At 45.8% G+C, this 17,685-nt stretch overlaps 1 protein-coding gene across 1 annotated transcript; it reads right to left on the bottom strand.

Annotated features, from left to right (window-relative positions):
- Window positions 1-1,041: 1,041 nt before the first annotated feature.
- On the bottom strand, window positions 1,042-17,468 carry LOC119375971 (SEC14-like protein 1). Its single transcript, XM_049411338.1, is given in 6 exon segments — window positions 1,042-1,212; window positions 2,547-2,678; window positions 4,488-4,581; window positions 4,583-4,634; window positions 7,159-7,270; window positions 17,406-17,468. Coding segments are annotated over 6 exon segments (609 nt in total). The 3' UTR covers window positions 1,042-1,056.
- Between the last annotated feature and the right edge of the window lie 217 nt (window positions 17,469-17,685).

Raw genomic sequence — 17,685 nt, 5'->3', positions numbered from 1 at the left:
CTGTCAAAATCTCTGTCGTCACAGCGTGGTGGTGAGGGAAATAAAGGTGCCACCTGATTGTGACTTTGCACGTTTTATCGCTTACCAAACTGCTTGTGGGAAGGGTAGTTTTTGGTATTGTGAAAGTGTAATGTACATCCTAATACATGTGCTCAGCAACTGAAACACAACAACTGGCAGTAGTTTTTGAGCTGCAGGGAGTGCTGGCCAACAAGGGGCAAAGTACACTGACAGTGCATTACAAAGGCTCCTTCAATGTGCACCGAAACGCATAAGCTCGGAGTGCTTGCTTGCTTACTGGTGGTGCAAAAAGCTTAGGCCTCCGTGAGAGCCAGGTATCATGCTTATTATACTGCTGAGCACTGTACACCCTGCAGCAAAAGATTGCGGGATGCGAATTTTTCAAGAAAGCTATATTTCCACTTTGCCTGAAAGCACAACCTCCAATGAAATGTTCCAGCCTGTTGTGGTTGCTACGACCCATACAGCTAACCCGCTAGGTTAGAAGCGTCGTGCACTAACAGAGTAGAAATTTGCACTTGCAGTGGTGCCCATATCCCATGAACTTTTGCCACTGGGTGTACATGCATATGTAACACAGGCACACAACATCGACAGGTGCATTATGTGTGTCGCCTGCTTAAGATGGCGTTAATAATGTTGATGTTAAGTGCCAATCTTGAAAATACGCATTTATAGCACTATAAAAACACTATAAAAGCCCTTCTTAACCTCTAATTCATGCTCGTATATCAAAGTGGTGCGATGGGAGCGCCAAGGAACAAAATAGGCATTTGCCTAAAATACAGTCTCTAGACATCAATACTGCGAAGACTCCAAAGAGGTGACGCCTGGCGCATGAGGATTCAACAAAATTGAGATTATCTGCAGGCTCACGCTGTGCCCACGTATTACACAAGGGTTTAACCTATACTAAACACATATTCGTTTATGTGAGCCCGCAGGCTACGTAACAGGCAATGTGTTACACATCGACACTTGCCCTTCAGCCATTTGCATAAAGCACCCTACACGTGCTCTCTGGGGCTAAATACCCTATAAGTACTTGGGAATGTAGGATACCTTGGAGATGTTGTGGGAGTACTGCTTCATGGCCAGCTTCTCAACCGCACTCTCAAACCCAAAGAAGGACTTGACATCGAGAGAGGCACTCTGCTCAAAGCAGGTCCAGTCCGGGTTCTCTGGGTGCACCTGCTCATCAAGAGCAACAAGAACAGTCGCTGCATGCACCTCACAAAAGTGCAGGCCACAAGTTGTAGCACCAGCGTACACAGTGGTATGGTCACAGTATGTGCCACACAATGTTAGTCCCAAATACATGCTGATCAAAAAGGAGATAGTGACAGCTTGAAAACACTGTTCACCTGTTGGAGGAACACTAAACTGAGGCATTCAATCAGTATAGACAGATAAATTATCCATTCAGAACTCTACTATAATTAAGAGCACCATCATAGGTTGATATTTGGTAGAGGAAATGAATGTCTAAGTTTAATGTTTGACTATGGCGATGACTGCAGCCGTGAATGTCAATGTGTCACTAATTTCATAATCTTCCTGCATATTTTGGCCACAATGGTTCAGTAGAATTTCCTGAAACTTTCTATGTTAAGACACTGCGTCCCTTTGCGACTTCTTTTAATGTTTGAAGTTCACTGTCATGTGTACAACTACTACTAAGAATGAACCTATGTGTTCTGAACGAATTATAAACTGAAACTGAAAGATCCACCAGTGTTTATATTATTTCTTTTAGAAATTAGCCTTTGAGCATAATTTTTTTACTGCTACAATGATAATGCTCATGGAACATTGCTGTCCACAATACAGGCATGGTGCTTTGCAGAAGAACAACGTATACAGTCTGTGAAAAAAAAAAAGAATAATAAAATAAGAGATAAATTTACCAAAGTCCATAAACAAACTTCTGTAGGTCTATTTGAAAGACTCCCCTTCCTCACAGGTTGAATTACTGTTCCTTTGTGCTCTGTAAATACTCTGCTCAGAAAACCAGTAAACTTTTTACTTTTATACAAATTATCTATGCTATAACAAAAATTTCTGTAAAATAAAAATAACCAGTTATCCTTGTGAAAATATACAAAAAGTGAGAAACAGGAAAGAGAAATGGTGTGCCACTATATTTGCCTACTCATTCTGTTTCTCTCAATGGAATTTTTTTGCGATTATAAAATTAGCTATAGTGCGTCTTGTGTAATGTGAAATTTAGATTTCACACATACACAAGCTGTGATAAGGATACCTTTGGCATGCATCTATTTTATTCATGGTTAAATTAATCAGCCCACGTATCATTTCCGGCACTTGCATTGCAACTGAATAAACAAAAACGTCTCGTATATTAGCACTAGTAGATACAAGTGCAGAGCAGAAAAAACAGTTGTTTACCTGAAACACAGTCTGAAATGAATGAGAAACAAACAAACAAAAAGAAAGAATATTCAAAAGCCACGGATACCTGTCCTCACTACAAGCTCCAAAAAAGACCCGGCAGCCACACTCACCGAATAAGTGCAGTTTTCTTTGATGCCAACTCGTGCCGAAAAGCTCTCGTTGTAGGCTTCAATTTTAAGTATTCGCTGCCGCCGATCTAGGGAGTTCTTTTGTATAAAGTACACAAAGTCCACTCCTATGATCTGTAAAAGAAAGCCAAGGGGGAAAAAAGCCAGATATAGATATTTCGGCCTTGGGCACTGCGCACTTGCATAATAAAAAAAATTAAATGGAAGACACATCTAGTGTGTACCTGAGATGCCCCACCACATGGAGTGAAGTCAATGATTCATCATTTCAATTCAATTCAATGTCTTTATTTCCTTGGCAAGGTGGGGAGTAAAGGCCTATGACATAAGCCTGACAGAAAGGTACCTGCCCCCACATATACTTCAGACAACGATTAACGTTCTCCTTTAACCCCTTAACTGCTTATGACAAGCTGAGCTCGTCATGAGAAATTGTCACTTTGTTGCTTATGACGAGCTGTGCTCATCATGGCTCTTCAGCAATGTTTCAAGAGGCTTTTGACGAGCCCAGCTCGTCAAATAATGCTTCCCTATTCAAGACATGGACGGCAGCACAGGTTCCGTGACTGGTGCTTTTATTGAATGACAGTCTGCACACGAAACGGCGAAATGCACACCTTGCGTCTCCCGCGCATTATAAACAAACATGGCGCAGTGCCGTGCTTTTAACACTACCACAAAGATGGTAGCCTCATCTAGATTGTATTGAGCTATCGAGGAATAGTACATTTTGTCCACTGGAAGTCAAATGGAACCCATACTTTCTAGAGTTGCAGAAATTTCTTTCGGAATACCCATCAAATGCCCCAGGTATGGGATATTACCAGGCTCACAGCCAGGGGGGAGGGGTATAGCCCCCCACACCTTCCAAAATTCTGATAGAGCGGGGTGTTTCACCAAAAATAATGAAAATATGTGTTTTTTTAAGGCCTTCAGCAAGTGGGCCCCCCCGAAAAAAATTCCTGGCTACGGGCCTGGGTGTTACGTGACGGCACAAAATATGATGAATAAAGCATTTATATAAGCCGTAAAACATTTTTGCACATTTTTGCAAGTTTTTTCTGTTTTGAACCTGTTAGTGAAGCATTTCACGTCAAAAAAATTTGGCAATTTTGGAACAATTTTTCATAACATAATCGGAACTTGAGGATTTAAAGCTCTTAATGTCGTTAAACAGTACTATAACAAAGACAAGAAACACTTTTAAACTGCATATATCTAATATGCGCATACATAATATATACATACTTATACCCATCAAATGAAAGAAGTTAACATGTTCTGTACGCTCATGCATTCCCTTTAACAGCAGATGGCATTGTGCACTGGAAAGACATTCAAATGAAAGGAACCTACCACAATCTCTAGACAAATGCCTCATTTTGAGCCCACCTTTTCACCAGCTGGAATAATTATTCTATTCAAGAAGCAAAAACCTTTAATCAGCAAGTATGTAGTGCCATGCTGCCTGCAATGCTTACACATAACCTACATGGCTGTGGCCCTACACTTGTAAAGCAGCAGATACAGGAGCTCCTGCATGATGCCAAGTGGGGTAGTGTAGTGTAGTATTATGCAGTGTCTAGCTTCACTGATAAGTACAGTCCACTGTTAAGTGCAGCCAAATTTTTTCTTGAGATTAACTTTCCAGTTTCTAAGCACTCCTCTGGCACATGATATGCAACATGGTCTCTTTTGAGTGCATGCAGTGAGCTTGTGAATTAGAGTGTACAGTCAGTACATAGAAATAAGGAATCTGCTGACGAGCATTAGAGATGGCATCAATTTCACTAGTCACAGCCTAACCTTGCAAGAATACGTTTGGAGCCTGTCCGCTAACAAAGATTTTATGCTTCATTGAGATTAGAATAAAGCTCGACTCACAAGAAAGAGGTTGGTTGCGTAGTGCAAGCAGTTCCCAACCTTCTTCAATAGATATGGTGCATCAACGTTGAGGCGGCACCGGCGTTCGATAACGTGCTCTGCGCCATCTTCACTCTTGTAATCGAGACCGTGTCGCTGCCAAAAACACTGGGATCATCGGGCATGTTGGGAAGCGCCGCTCGAAGCCTGCGCAGAAGGTGTCGGTTCTTGAGCAATGCAATCTCACCATGCAAAGAAAAAAATGTCATGAAGAAGTTGACCGCACTACACACCTCAATGACCCTCTTGAAACCACACAAGTATGAGGGTCACTTAAGGCTACAGATTTTATTTGGACAACCCGGGGTTGTTTAGCATGCACCTAATACATGGTACGCTAAAATATTTTGCATTATGACTCCATTGGAATGCAGCTGCTGCTTCCAGGGTCGCAACAATTTTGCACTAAGCTGAACTATGCCATGCTTGATGTGAAGCACTCACCTACCATAAGAACAAGCCAGCCATGCTAACAACTTTCCAGTGAACTATGCTCCATTTCATACATCAGTGCAATGTCGTGGAAGCTATGCAAGAAGTTCAGTCAGCAAAATGTGTAAGTCCAACGTATTGCGCTTGGATTTAGTCGTTGTAAATGTGCCCTCCATGACCGGCTCCGGTGCGCTACCGGAACTAATTGCAGAGGCCACGATACAAAAACAATGAGACACTAAGCGATCCATAACAACCTATTGACAACCATATATATAACTGGGTTCGTTAATTTCTAAGGCACAAAGAAATGAAAAAAATCACATTGCGGGTGGTCAAATCATTGAACTCTTTCTTGATCCAAACGCAACTACTGCAAGAAGCCTCGCTAGCTTCCACAGCATGTATGAAAGGGAGTACAGCGATCCTTAAAGGGGTACTGACACGTAAATTTTCAGTCATCCATTCTTTGCATCATATGAAAGGCCAAGCCCTCAAGAGCCCAGAAAAGGTAGCGCTAAGCGCGAGTGCACCCTGAAAAAGTAATTACAGTATCTTTTTAAAAGCTAGTTTTGGTTCTTACTGTACCCTGACGTCACAACACGGTATGAGCTTCTTGTCACGTGCTCGCACAAATATATAGTGACGTTTCCACGGCCACTCCGCACCGTGGCTCCGTTGGTGACGCACAAGCAGCCATTTTGAATGTTTTGGTGACGCACGTACGGCCATCTTGGAAGTTTTGGTACCTGACGTCATCACAACTAGCCAGACTGCTGCGTGAAGTCACCAGAATTAGTACTGTAGCCTGACGTCAAGCTAGTGTCGATGTCGGTAGGTGCGCCATGGAAAAATTGACTTTAATGTCAAAATAAAATATCTTATCAGCATTTCCTGAGCTTCACACTTGTTCAGAGCGATCTCTTGTGTACAGGAGATTGGTATGGCAGAGTAAACTCGCCCTTGGAAAAAAGGTGTCAGTACCCCTTTAAAGCAGACAGATAATCTAGTTAGTTTGCTAGTATGGTTGTGTTTAGGACATGATTGCTTTTTAATTACAAGGTTCTATTTATTTATTTTTTACACAGGGTTAGCCAAACAAATAGATGAAAGAGCCCCTCCAGCCACATTCAAGGTTGCCAACAGTTGCCTGGGTAAGCGTGTATTAAATGCATTAACTGCACACCCCGAAACATATGTACTGGCTGGAAGACAGATTTGTGGATAAATCTTCGGCGACAAATCTTGTCACAGCTGCTGCATGAGTACGTACAGGAAAGTCACATGAACAATGTTACACAGACAAGGCAGAGCTGTCATACTTCTATACAATGCCTGTACTGTCACAAATTCTGGAATGGACGCTAGGCAAAAATCATAACTGGTGAATGTCTTCAGAGATGCCTGTCGCACGCGCATATTGATACAATGCACTAAGCTACAACAAATTCATTCCCAGCTTTTTGTGACAGATGAAACAAAGAAAACTGCATTCTATGAAAGTTCATTACAGCTGGTACCTTTAGACTGGTACACAATCCAAACATTGTTTCTTATAGAAATGTGCACTTTGGAATGACAGTTGAAGAGTTGTTGGGAACAATGCTGCTGTTCACATGCCAGCATCATGAAAGCAAGCCCAGGGTGTGGGTAATAGAAATAATCCACTTGAGGAAATGGATTGGTTGGAAATGGATTTTAAAATTAACTTTCAGTTGAGCTGTTTGGTGCAAATGTCCAAAGTTGCCAACAGAATGGTTGCCACTTCCTGTATCAGTGAAGTTGTGGAAGAACCAGGCACAGTTAAAAAGCTGGTGCTTTATTGTTAGCGTTTGCAAGAGTCCTACTCCACTGTACAACTCCACTATCCTCCTCTTTAAGCAGCCTCTCCTACCAGCTCGTGTGCTTAACAGGCAATGCACCAGACGAAGGAGGAAATTTTGCCACAAGATCTATGCCAGCCTGCTTTTTGCTTGTTGAGCACAGTGCAGATGTCATTACCGGTGCAACTGCCCCTGTGCATGCAATACTGCACATGGAGATAAGCGTTATTTCAGTTATCGTAAAGATAACAACACAATGCATCCGAAGAGCACCACACCCAGAGACAGCCAGACAGATAAAGGACACTAGCAGTAAGTGCAACAGATATGTGCACACCCCCTTCCTTCGGCTACTTGTGTCTACCTGCGGCAGCAACACTGTTTAGCCCTTCAAACATGAGCATTTGTGGGTCTACCAGCCACTGCATCCTGCACAAAGATTATTGCAGTGAAAGGTGGCCTGTGCCTCAGCATCACTGCCCCTGGCGCGAGCTCGTGCTTGCTGGCTTGACCAAATGCTTCTGATTGCTGCCCATTGTGTGAGACAATGAGACAAGAATAGAAAAGATGTGGGCAACTTACAACGTTGATAGCTACAACTGTTCACATAGCAGAGGAATTAAACGAAATACTATAACATTAGGAGTGGCACAACTTCAGGAAGTCAAATGGGATGAGTGATGGGGTGCATAAACAAGGCCTCTGTACACGATGTAGCATAGATGTACAATAAGTGAGAATACAGACTGCACCGCGGGAGGTCGCAACAGGCTCCGAGGTGTAGAGGTATACATAGATAGACAACAGGCAAAAGCAATCACGCAGCACCCACACAGACTAGTATGACAATCGCGTTTGACATTCTCCCCAGCTGCTCTTGTTGCATGAAAAGAAAAACAGAACTGGTTATGTTTATTAATGTACTTGGCGTGTGAGTCGCATGCAGTGTGATGCATAAATTTCCTGTAGCTATAGCACCGTTTCCTTTAAAAAGCCAAAGCCCCCGCCCCCCCGTTGATCGAGTCCAATAGAAAACGAGCTCCACATGAAGCGATAGCGTGCTTCTCACAATGGCCTGCCATTGGTCCCGGCTTTCCGGGATAAAGGTGGGAAGTAAACAGTTCCATAGCCTCCTCTATACTTTAGTATAGAGGAGGCTATGACAGTTCTCTGAAGCAACATCGGGGCTCCTTGATTGCCATTATCGTCAAGAAGCATACGCAGCCACGACCCTGCACATTAATAAATGACGTGAAAGGTACAACTAAGTGAAGGTTATGGGGCAGAATTGGCGCCTCCCCTTAGATGATTAGGGAGGGGGTGGGCACCCCCTTTATTCAGCCAGCGCCACTCAAGGCTATACGGCATTAGATGAGCACCCCTTTGGGGCGACACCCGAAGTATAGGCCAATAAACCCCGGTACGCTAACGTCGACTCTGCTTTCCGACAGCGTCGCCTTTGCGGGAAAGGCACAGCGCGACTACGACGGTCACGCGCGCGTCGATCGATACTGGGCGCGCCCTTACGCACGGCGATCACGAAAGTGCAGCCGGCCATGCGTTGAACCGGAAATGTCAGCCAGAGGTGTCCACCTTGGAAACCGCAAAAAGGCGTCCCGGTTGATAGCAGCCGCGCACGCGTAGTACGTCTACATAACAGCAGAAAAAGTGAAGGGGGTATTTTGGATCGCAGAGGTCGGAAACAACCAGGAGACGGCAAAACATCACGCAATGAAACCTTGGCAAGCACATTTCTCCGTGAATCCGTGCCCTTCGCCTTTTCTCTACGAAAGAAAGTCGGCCCAACACGCGATCGCATACGTTCGGCGAAGCGTGTTTCCATATCACAACTTCCGGCAGCCGTCGCATGCGGGAGAGCACGACCTAGTCACGTAGTCACGTGGCTCGAGGAGTGAATGAAAGGGAAAGTTCTGCCTGGTCAGGGGCATGGCCAGAAATTTCCTTCAGGGGGGAGTGTCAACCACCCTTTATGTATGTTCTCGCGTGCGTTTGTATGGGCGCGTATATATAAACATGCAAAATTGGCAAATACCTAAGGGGGGGGGGGGCGTATACACCCCCCTAAATTGGCAAATACCTTAGGGGGGGGCGTATACACCCCCCTTACGCCCCCCCCCCTTAAGCCAATGGTCCCGGTGTTGCATAGGTATCACTATTTTGCCTGTGCCAGTTCGGCCCGTGACACCGTGGCCCCGGCATTTCCCGGTCACGAGCGGCGTGCGCGCAACCAGCGTGACATAGCATTATTGGTAGGCTAGTGGCGAGAGCCGGGTTTTCAATAAAGGAAACGATTATAGTTGTGTGGCAGAAACACTCCCTAAGTATTCGATTTTTTTTCTTAGAGTGTAGGATACTGAATCACGCGACAGTGATCACGCCTACGCGGACTTGGCCCATTGTGCCTTGTTCCCGTCATACAAGTTTTAACCGAGACGCTCTCGTTCTGGTTTTCTCAACCGCTGTGTGCACGTTTTCCTGCCGATGTGTATGTGTAAATTCCGTAGTTTACAGCCGGGTATATCGTCTTCGTTGCAACGTGCGGCCGCCGAAAGCTGCCTGCTGTCGCACCCGCAGTCTTTCAGGAAGAGCGTGCGCGACGCAGTGGAAAACTCGGACCACTACAATGATATCGGCCGACTCTTATTCAGATTTGCTACGTATACCACGTACCCCGATTTAATTTTAGACGGATTAAAGAAACGGAGCAAATTGTAGTGGCGCCACTCAGCAATTCTAACGTGATGACATGACGTCACAGGACATTTCCGTGATGTCGCAGCAAAGGTGGAGGCAGTACGGCTCCCCACCCCCAGATACACCCATTGCGTGCAATGATGAAAAATTCGTGCACACGGTGTTGTTGCTGGAGCCGACGTTTCGACGTGCAGATTGTCTTGAAGGCAAGTCCGTTTGTCGAAACGTCGGCTCCAGCAACAGCCCGTGTGCACGAATTGTTCAACTCTTCAAGCTTTAATCTTTCCCTTAACTTCTGTCATTGTGTGCATTGCATCGCATGCGTATAACATAAAGACACACATATAGGGTGAACGGCCGGCCTCCCCCCACTTCCCCCGCGGGACATAAAATACTGGCTACGCCGACGTCGCGGCCCTATATATCCCCTGAAATAACTCACTCGTAGGTGGCCCGGATCGTGAAACAATACCCGTGCAACGTTTTGGTGACATCCGGCGGATATCCTATCAAGGACGTCTAGAAAGGATATTGCATCTTGACCTTTTGCCCCACGCTATCCTGCGGGATGAACGTTCGCGGGACATCGGAAGTGCACCCACGACGACGGCTCGACGCATTAAAACACATCATTCACAAATTTATTTGTGAGATAATTATGTTTTTCGCGTTTTCTTACATGTTCAAATTACATATCGGGACTATCATGTCTGCAGCTCATGCGTACACTCTACTTAGCGCTCTTTCTTTCTTTTTTTTTTTTTGCGCAACTTAGGAACTTCCGTGGGCGGGCGCAGGGTTCTCTATCAGGGAGGGCCAAGTCTCACCGCGGCTCACCCCTCCCCTTTACGTTGGTCGAGCCCGAAAGATATAATAATTGTTGGGGGTTTATGTCCCAAAACCGCGACATTTTTATGAAGAAGCCGTAGTGGAGGATTCCGAAAATTTCCACCACCCGGGGATCTTTCACTGGCGTAGCCAGGGGGGGTGGGGGTGGGGACTTCTACCCCCTTCTCCCTCCCCCTCCCCCCAAAAAAAAATTTGTTTTCAATTTTGCCTGCCTATATATACATGCACACCACATAAACGCCACACACGAACATACATAAAGTATGACTGAAGCCCCCCAACCGAAAAAAAATTTCTGGCGACGCTACTGCACACGGACCTCTGGCATTCCGCCTCCATAGAAATGGGGCCGCCGCGGCCGGGATTCGATCCCGTGATCTTCGGATCATTGAGGTCGAGCCCAAGAAGAAAATAAGTTTTGCAAAGGAGCAAAGAAATGAAACCGACGCGATGACGTGCGCCTGACAACGGCCCGCCTTTGGTCTCTGATTTTCTGGGGTTGGAAAGGTGGAAAGCAAACTGACTGTATAAAGACATGGGGCATAACTGCCCCCCCCCCCCGTCCTTTACGTGATTGGGGGAGGGGGGCGCCCCCCCCCCTCCTGCTCCCCATGAACGCACGCTTATGCGCCTGGCAGTAATGAGGGGTGTCGCTTGTACATTTATGCGTGCGTACACACGTAGGCGCGCATGCACCGTTTTGTCTGCAACACATCTGCAGCGAACGGAACATTATAGTTAGCAAACACTATATGCAACAGGTCCCGACACTGTACAATGTAAGCCGCATGTCCCCATAATGTCCCTCGCTGGCAAACAATTGAGGAACGTCCGCAGGACACGAGAGTTAAGTGCATCCAAATGATCGTGCGAGCGCCGCCGGCTGGGCGTATTCAAAACACCCCCGGGAATATTCATGACCTTACACCCACTGGGCGTCGCGGCAGCCGAATGAGCATTCAGAAACGAACTTGAAAGAGAAAATCGATACACTGAACACTGGCAGCTCCGCGCTCACGCGCTAATTACGGCCTTCAAACACTTGCCTACAGTCTAAGAAAAAAAGAGTATCTATTAATCATTTCGGTGAGGGTAAAGTGATCTACAAAATGGAGTCCACGTGTCTCTTTAAAGAGAGTCATGTACGTGGCAAGACCGGACTAGCAAAAAAAGAGTTAAGTGACTCTTTTTTTTTTTTCTTTTTTGGGTGTACTGTTTTCCCTCAACACTAAATAAATACAAACTATGTGACGAAAACATACGCTTTGTGTCTAAAAACAAAATATTTTTGTGTATGTAAACTTGTGTGTCTCTTGAAGCGTACTTCCTTGCCGTTTCAACGTTGTGACGTTTCTGTTCTTGCTTCACGTATGTCTTGTGTTTCTTTTATCTCGAAAATACCCGTAAACAGGGGGTGGGTGCTCGAGCCGACGTTTCGACAAGTGGACTTGTCTTCTTCAAGGCTGGAACAGTAGACAAGTCCACTTGTCGAAACGTCGGCTCGAGCACCCACCCCCTGTTTACGGGTGTTTTCATTGCAAGCTTCCATCCTGCACTTCCTGCCGTTCTTTTATCTTGTCACACAAGTATGTGCAATGAATATTCTGCCACGTTGCCGCCTGTTGTTCACGGAGAGGTGGGAACACTCAAGCTGCTGTTATGATTTGTTTTATCCTGCCATATCTTCGCAACATCAGTGTGTTTAAGAGGTGGTATAAATGCATTCGAAAACTAAAAATTCATTCATGTACTACACACCCAGCGCGACTGAACCAAGTGAAAACGCCTCTAACATTTTTTCGGTCGCGCACTTATAGGCCGCGAGTGATCTTGTATAATAGACGCTGCTCTGGCGAAGGAACATCGTTTTAAAACGACATATTCACATAACACGAGACAAAACTACCCTGATCTCGCGGAGTCAAGCAAAGTGCGTGTTGTCACCGGCCGTGAGAATTAATAATACTAATAATAATTGTTGGAGTTTTACGTCCCAAAACCACTATATGATTATGGGAGACGCCTCAGTGGATGGCTCCGGAAATTTCGACCGCCTTGGGTTCGTGCACCCAAGTCTAAGCACACTGGACTCCAGCATTCCGCCGCCATCGAAATGCGGCCGTCGCGGCCGGGATTCGATCCCGCGACCTGGTAGCCATCCTGTTGCTCTTACTGTCCACCGGTTGTATGTCCTACGCATTACGTGGCCACAGCCCAGGTCCATTTCTTTTGCTTGATATGCCACTAGGATATCTGCTAGCCCTGTTTGTTCCCTGACCATTCTGCCGTCCTCCGATCTCCGAATGTTCCTCATTTCATTCATACGTCCTATTGCACGCTGCGCGGTACTCAATTTTTTCTCTAGTTTGCTTAGTTACCCTCCATGTTCAACCCCATATGTTTAAAACTTAACCACGCAAAAATAGTTAACGTAAGCAGGTAAACCCATAATACTTTATTTGGTACGAACGTACACAATGAAGGGCTCGTGGCGCATCGAAGGATCCCCGTCGAAGCACGGGAATGCACTTATTGAGTCGCAGCTGTGATGCGCACGTACGGTCATTTCGAGCGCAGACGATGATCAACAACGAACGCATTGCTCCGTCATCGGTTCGGCCGAAGCGTGCGACGCAAAAGAGAAACAAGGCGAAGAGGAGGAAGCAGGAAACGGCGCTTCACGAACCCTTCCAGAGCGTCGCTTTTCCTCACTACGAGCGACCTTCGACGATACCGAGACGAGCGCGCACGTGCACGGCTACTACTGGATGCTTGGCGAGACAAGGGGTGGTGGTGCTACCCCTTCCAATCATATAGACGGGGGCGCAAATTCCTCAGTTGAACCTTTCACGCCATTTTTAATGCGCAGGGTTATGGCTACGCGTGCTTTTTGACGATAATGGCGGCCGAGGACCAGGGGCGTAGCCAATGTTCAATGTTGCTTACGTACATATACACGCACATATACAACCGCAAGCACGAACATACATAAAGTATGGTTGAATCCCTCCTCCCCTCCCCCCCGAAAAAAATTTCTGGCTACGGCCCTGCCGAGGACCCCTGATGTTGGCTTCAAAAATCTGCTTGCTTCCCACCTTTACCCAGAAACCGGGGGACCAATGGAAGGCCGCTGTGAGAAAGACGTCATCGCTTCATTATTAGTTTTGCACTCATTGCGGAGCTCGTTTTCTTTGGGTCTCGACCAGGGTGGGGGGGGGGGGGGGGGCAGGGGGGGGGGGGGGCGTTTTAGTGACCCCCCCCCCCCATTGGAGAACCCTGCGTCCGCCTTTGACTGTGTATAATGAAACTCTGCACCATCAGGCGACAACGTCAAACTTTGCCGCTTACATTTTCGTCTCCTTGTAACACAGTATTCAGAAGAACAAAAACAAATTAAAATAAGAGATAAAAAGAACTTGAAAAGTAGCTTTGCGCGACCTGTTTTCTTGTGTGCGCTATATGTATAAGAAGCGAGCAGCTTTTCATAGCATTTTATCGTGCAGTTTATGAAGTATTTTTGCAGCAAAAGGGAGAGTTGGGCTAGTTGGTTTGCGTTGATGATAGTGAAACGAAGACTTGACCACACGAGCGCAGTTTGTCAAGTTTTTCTGCGTCCTACGCATTTTGCGCTGTTTCAATATGCATGAAGTATTTATCCCGCCTAAAACTCAACAGCATACAGGGTGTGTACAAAACTACTCTTACGTGGACACCCAGGGCGCTAAAACTGACGTGTCAACGGGATGCAGGGAAGAAAACAAAGAGAAACAAAGCGAACTGGAACGCTATGCGTGTGCGCTGTGTTTTGCCGAAACAAAACCGAAAAAAAACCCAAAAAAAACAGGAAAAGAAAAGGTTCGGGCTGCCAACTTCCTCCGGAGCATTCAGGCGTTCAACTGCGTTGCCTCATTTGCAAGTAAACAGGTCTGCCGCAATTTAAAGCTTCACTAAAGTGAAACAATAAGTTAGTTTAGACTGATAATTTATACTCTTAAAACTCTATAGTGTCGTCAATTTCATCACCAGAGGTTTATTAATAGATGTGAAAAGCACTGTTTAAAGTCTCACTCTTAAATTTCCCGCCGAAATCGCCGGTGGTGACGCCACGGATTTCGAAGGTTTTTTTTTTTTTCGTATTTTGGCCACATTGGCTGCACGAAATTTCCTGAAACTTGGTATGTTAAGTCTCTGGCTGCCTCAGAAGACAATGTACTTCATTTTTACCAATTAGGAACTGCGCAAGGCACCTGTAGACGCCGTCAAATTCTATGACGTCAGGGCGACTAGTGCGGCAACCTCAAGGTGGCGTCGCCACCCGCTCGCTTACCAGGCGCCTTCTCGCAGCATGCATGACGTTTTTGGTATCGTGAAAGGGTATTTTACTAATAAGGAAAAAATCGTTTCTCTCTTTAGTATCCCTCTAATAAATGATTTTTCATCGCTTAAAGCATCCATCTTACGTACGCCCCGGTGGTACAGTCGTTACGGTGCTCGGCTGCTGATCACCAAGGCCGCGGGTTCGATCCCGGCCGCGGCCGCTGCATTTCGATATAGGCATCACTAGGTGGTCGAAATTTCCGGAGCCCTCCACTATACAGCGTGCCTCATGACCATATCGTGGTTTTGGCACGTAGAACCGCAGAAATTATGAATTATTGAAGCCAGCTCCATCTTTCAAAGACAGGACTGCCTTCCTCGTGTCGTTCGTTTTCATAGCGTTACGAAAATATCAAGTAAACGAAACCAACTTGCCCAGCTTTCTTTGACGTCTTCATGATGTGCATTGTCACAATAAATAAATGAAAGTAGACGAGGTGCTCCGACTAACGTTAGCCAATGAAGCGCGAATAAAAAAAACAATACTGATATCGTCATTGCGGCCCTCTTCATATCTCTCTCTCTCTCTCTCTCTCTCTCTATATATATATATATATATATATATAATATATATATATATATATATATATAGATAGATATATAGATATATAGTATATATATATATCGATATATATATATATATATATATATATATATTATCGGCAACGCGCGACACTCCATCATTTCCTTCAAATCAATTTTTTTTTTTTCCCCAGTGGACTCTCGACAGCATGTTGCCCACGGGTCTATGTCATGTGGCCTCAGTAGTGAGGTGCATGAAAAAAAGGGGCATGGTCCGGCATTTAAAATGCGAAGTCCACTATCGGAGTATCGAGCAAGTTGAGTTCCTAAACGCACATTCGTCGACCCTGTCGAACCAGTTTTCCGGTACGGTCGCCAGTATCAACAGCCGGCAGCGCCTATCTTCTAAGTAGCGCAGGCCCTAGCTAGGGGGGGGGGGGGGTCGTTTTTCTTTGTTAGACACAATATTAATGAGAACTAACAGACAATAATCCCAAGGAAAATATAGGGATGTTACTTGTAATAATTGGGATATAAATTGTGAAGAAGTAAAGTGGACTAAAAGATAACTTGCCGCCGGCAGGAACCGAACTGCGACCTTCGAAGGAGGAAAATTAATCTCAAATCGATAACCAACACTATTAACAAAATAGTATATCAAGTCACATAATTTACATACTGTGATTTTTACCGAATATAACTGCTGAAAAATAGATGTTTTCCTCACTAGTCAAGGCCTTCAGCAAATCCCCCCCCCCTTTTTTTATTAAAGAAAAAAAAAAGAAAGAATTACTGGCTACGGCCTTGACGTAGCGGCAAGCTTCCCGTGGAGCGAGCCAGTCCAAACTGAGCTGTCAGAATCACTCCATCAACTATGTCCACATGCACAAACACAAAGCTATTGAATGTTTCGATGTTACGCGATGTTTTTGTTTGACTAATGCTTTTCGTTACGCTGGCGCTTTTTTTTTTTTTAATGAACGATAGATTAGGGAGAGGAACTGTAGGTCGACAGACGCGCTTCTACTTCAATCATAACGAGAAAAAAAAAAAAAAAAGAGATTGTCTTGTTTGGTTAGAGGGATCTAGAAACTAGTACACTCTTGTTCAATTATCCGAAGGTCGCGGGATTGAATCCCGGCCGTGCCGGCCGCACTTCAAAGGAGGAGAAACGCTAGAGGCCGTGTACTTAGATTTAGGGGCACGTTACAGAACCCCAGGTGGCCGAAATTTCCCGAGCCCTCCACTACGGCGTCTCTCATAATCATATCGTGGCTTTGGAACCACAACAAACATTATTATCACTCAAGTTCGACTGGAAAAGTTTGCGATTGCAAACAGAAAGGCGTTCGCGAACAATCTAGCAAGAGTTCCGTGTTTGTCCATTGGATGACGGCAGTACAAACCACAAAATCTTCGATGACAGAAAAAAAAAAAAAATCGACGAACCAAAACTGCTGCCACCACATTGAGCGCTAAAACGCGTCGTTAGTAACCACCAGCTTCAATTGTCGCGATTAACTTTAGTTAAGCACCACGAAACTCGACGATCGAGCTACTCAGTTCACACAAACACACACACACCGTATATTGACAGCGCGCACTCGATCTGTAAGTACATTCGAGATACGTATACTACGCGACCTGGAAAGGAAAATCGCGACACACCACAAGAAAAAGGCGAAGGCCTGCCCAAGGCATGAACCGAGATTTTTTCTTCTTGTGTTTGTTTCATTCGCAAGGGCGTTGCGAAAAAACGAGAGCGCACAAACAACGCAAAACCGAAACGTCGGCGGCGTCTGGTTTCAAGGCAGGAATGAAAAGCCGGCATTGTGATCGAAAGGCTGCCACGGATCGTCAACCGATTTTTGGCTCAGCTAAGATAGGCCAGAGTCCAGCAGTGTCTTCGCTTATTCGAGCGAGCGAGCCGAAATCTAGCGCGGAAATATGGTCGTGATATCCAAGCCAGATAAAAGCGAAAGTCGAGAGACCAGCGATATGTCCAGACGACCACCACCTTTCACTCGCCGCAGGAACAACCCCCCCCCCGCCCTACCCAAAGGCGAACGAGCGCTTCCTTGGTAATCTCGTTAGCTAAAGCGATAGGTCGAGACGAAGACCCCTGAGCAGCGCTGAGCAGCAGAAGCGGGCGGCTAAAACAAAGGGTCAAAACAAGCAACCATAGATCAACACCACTTACCGCCATTACAAGCTCGAACGGATACTTGTAGACGCGCACGGGAGACTGGTACTTTTGCACCATCTTGGCACGGAGCTGAAACACCGGGGTTGGGAATGACGGGGGAAAACACGGAAGCCAAGTGATCGGCGATCAAATCCGTGGCGTCATCGGAACGGGCTCGTAGCTCAGTGCGACCACGGGATGATTGATGTCAGCGTAGTCCTAAACGGCGCTCGTAGTAGGTTGGTCATCGCGCGGTGTTTTCGCCGAGGCTTTGGAAGCCGCACGAAGGATGCCT

Source organism: Rhipicephalus sanguineus, unplaced genomic scaffold (genome assembly GCF_013339695.2).
Source record: "Rhipicephalus sanguineus isolate Rsan-2018 unplaced genomic scaffold, BIME_Rsan_1.4 Seq1048, whole genome shotgun sequence".
NCBI classification, from domain to species: domain Eukaryota; kingdom Metazoa; phylum Arthropoda; class Arachnida; order Ixodida; family Ixodidae; genus Rhipicephalus; species Rhipicephalus sanguineus.
This window is presented reverse-complemented; position numbering and strand designations above follow the sequence as displayed.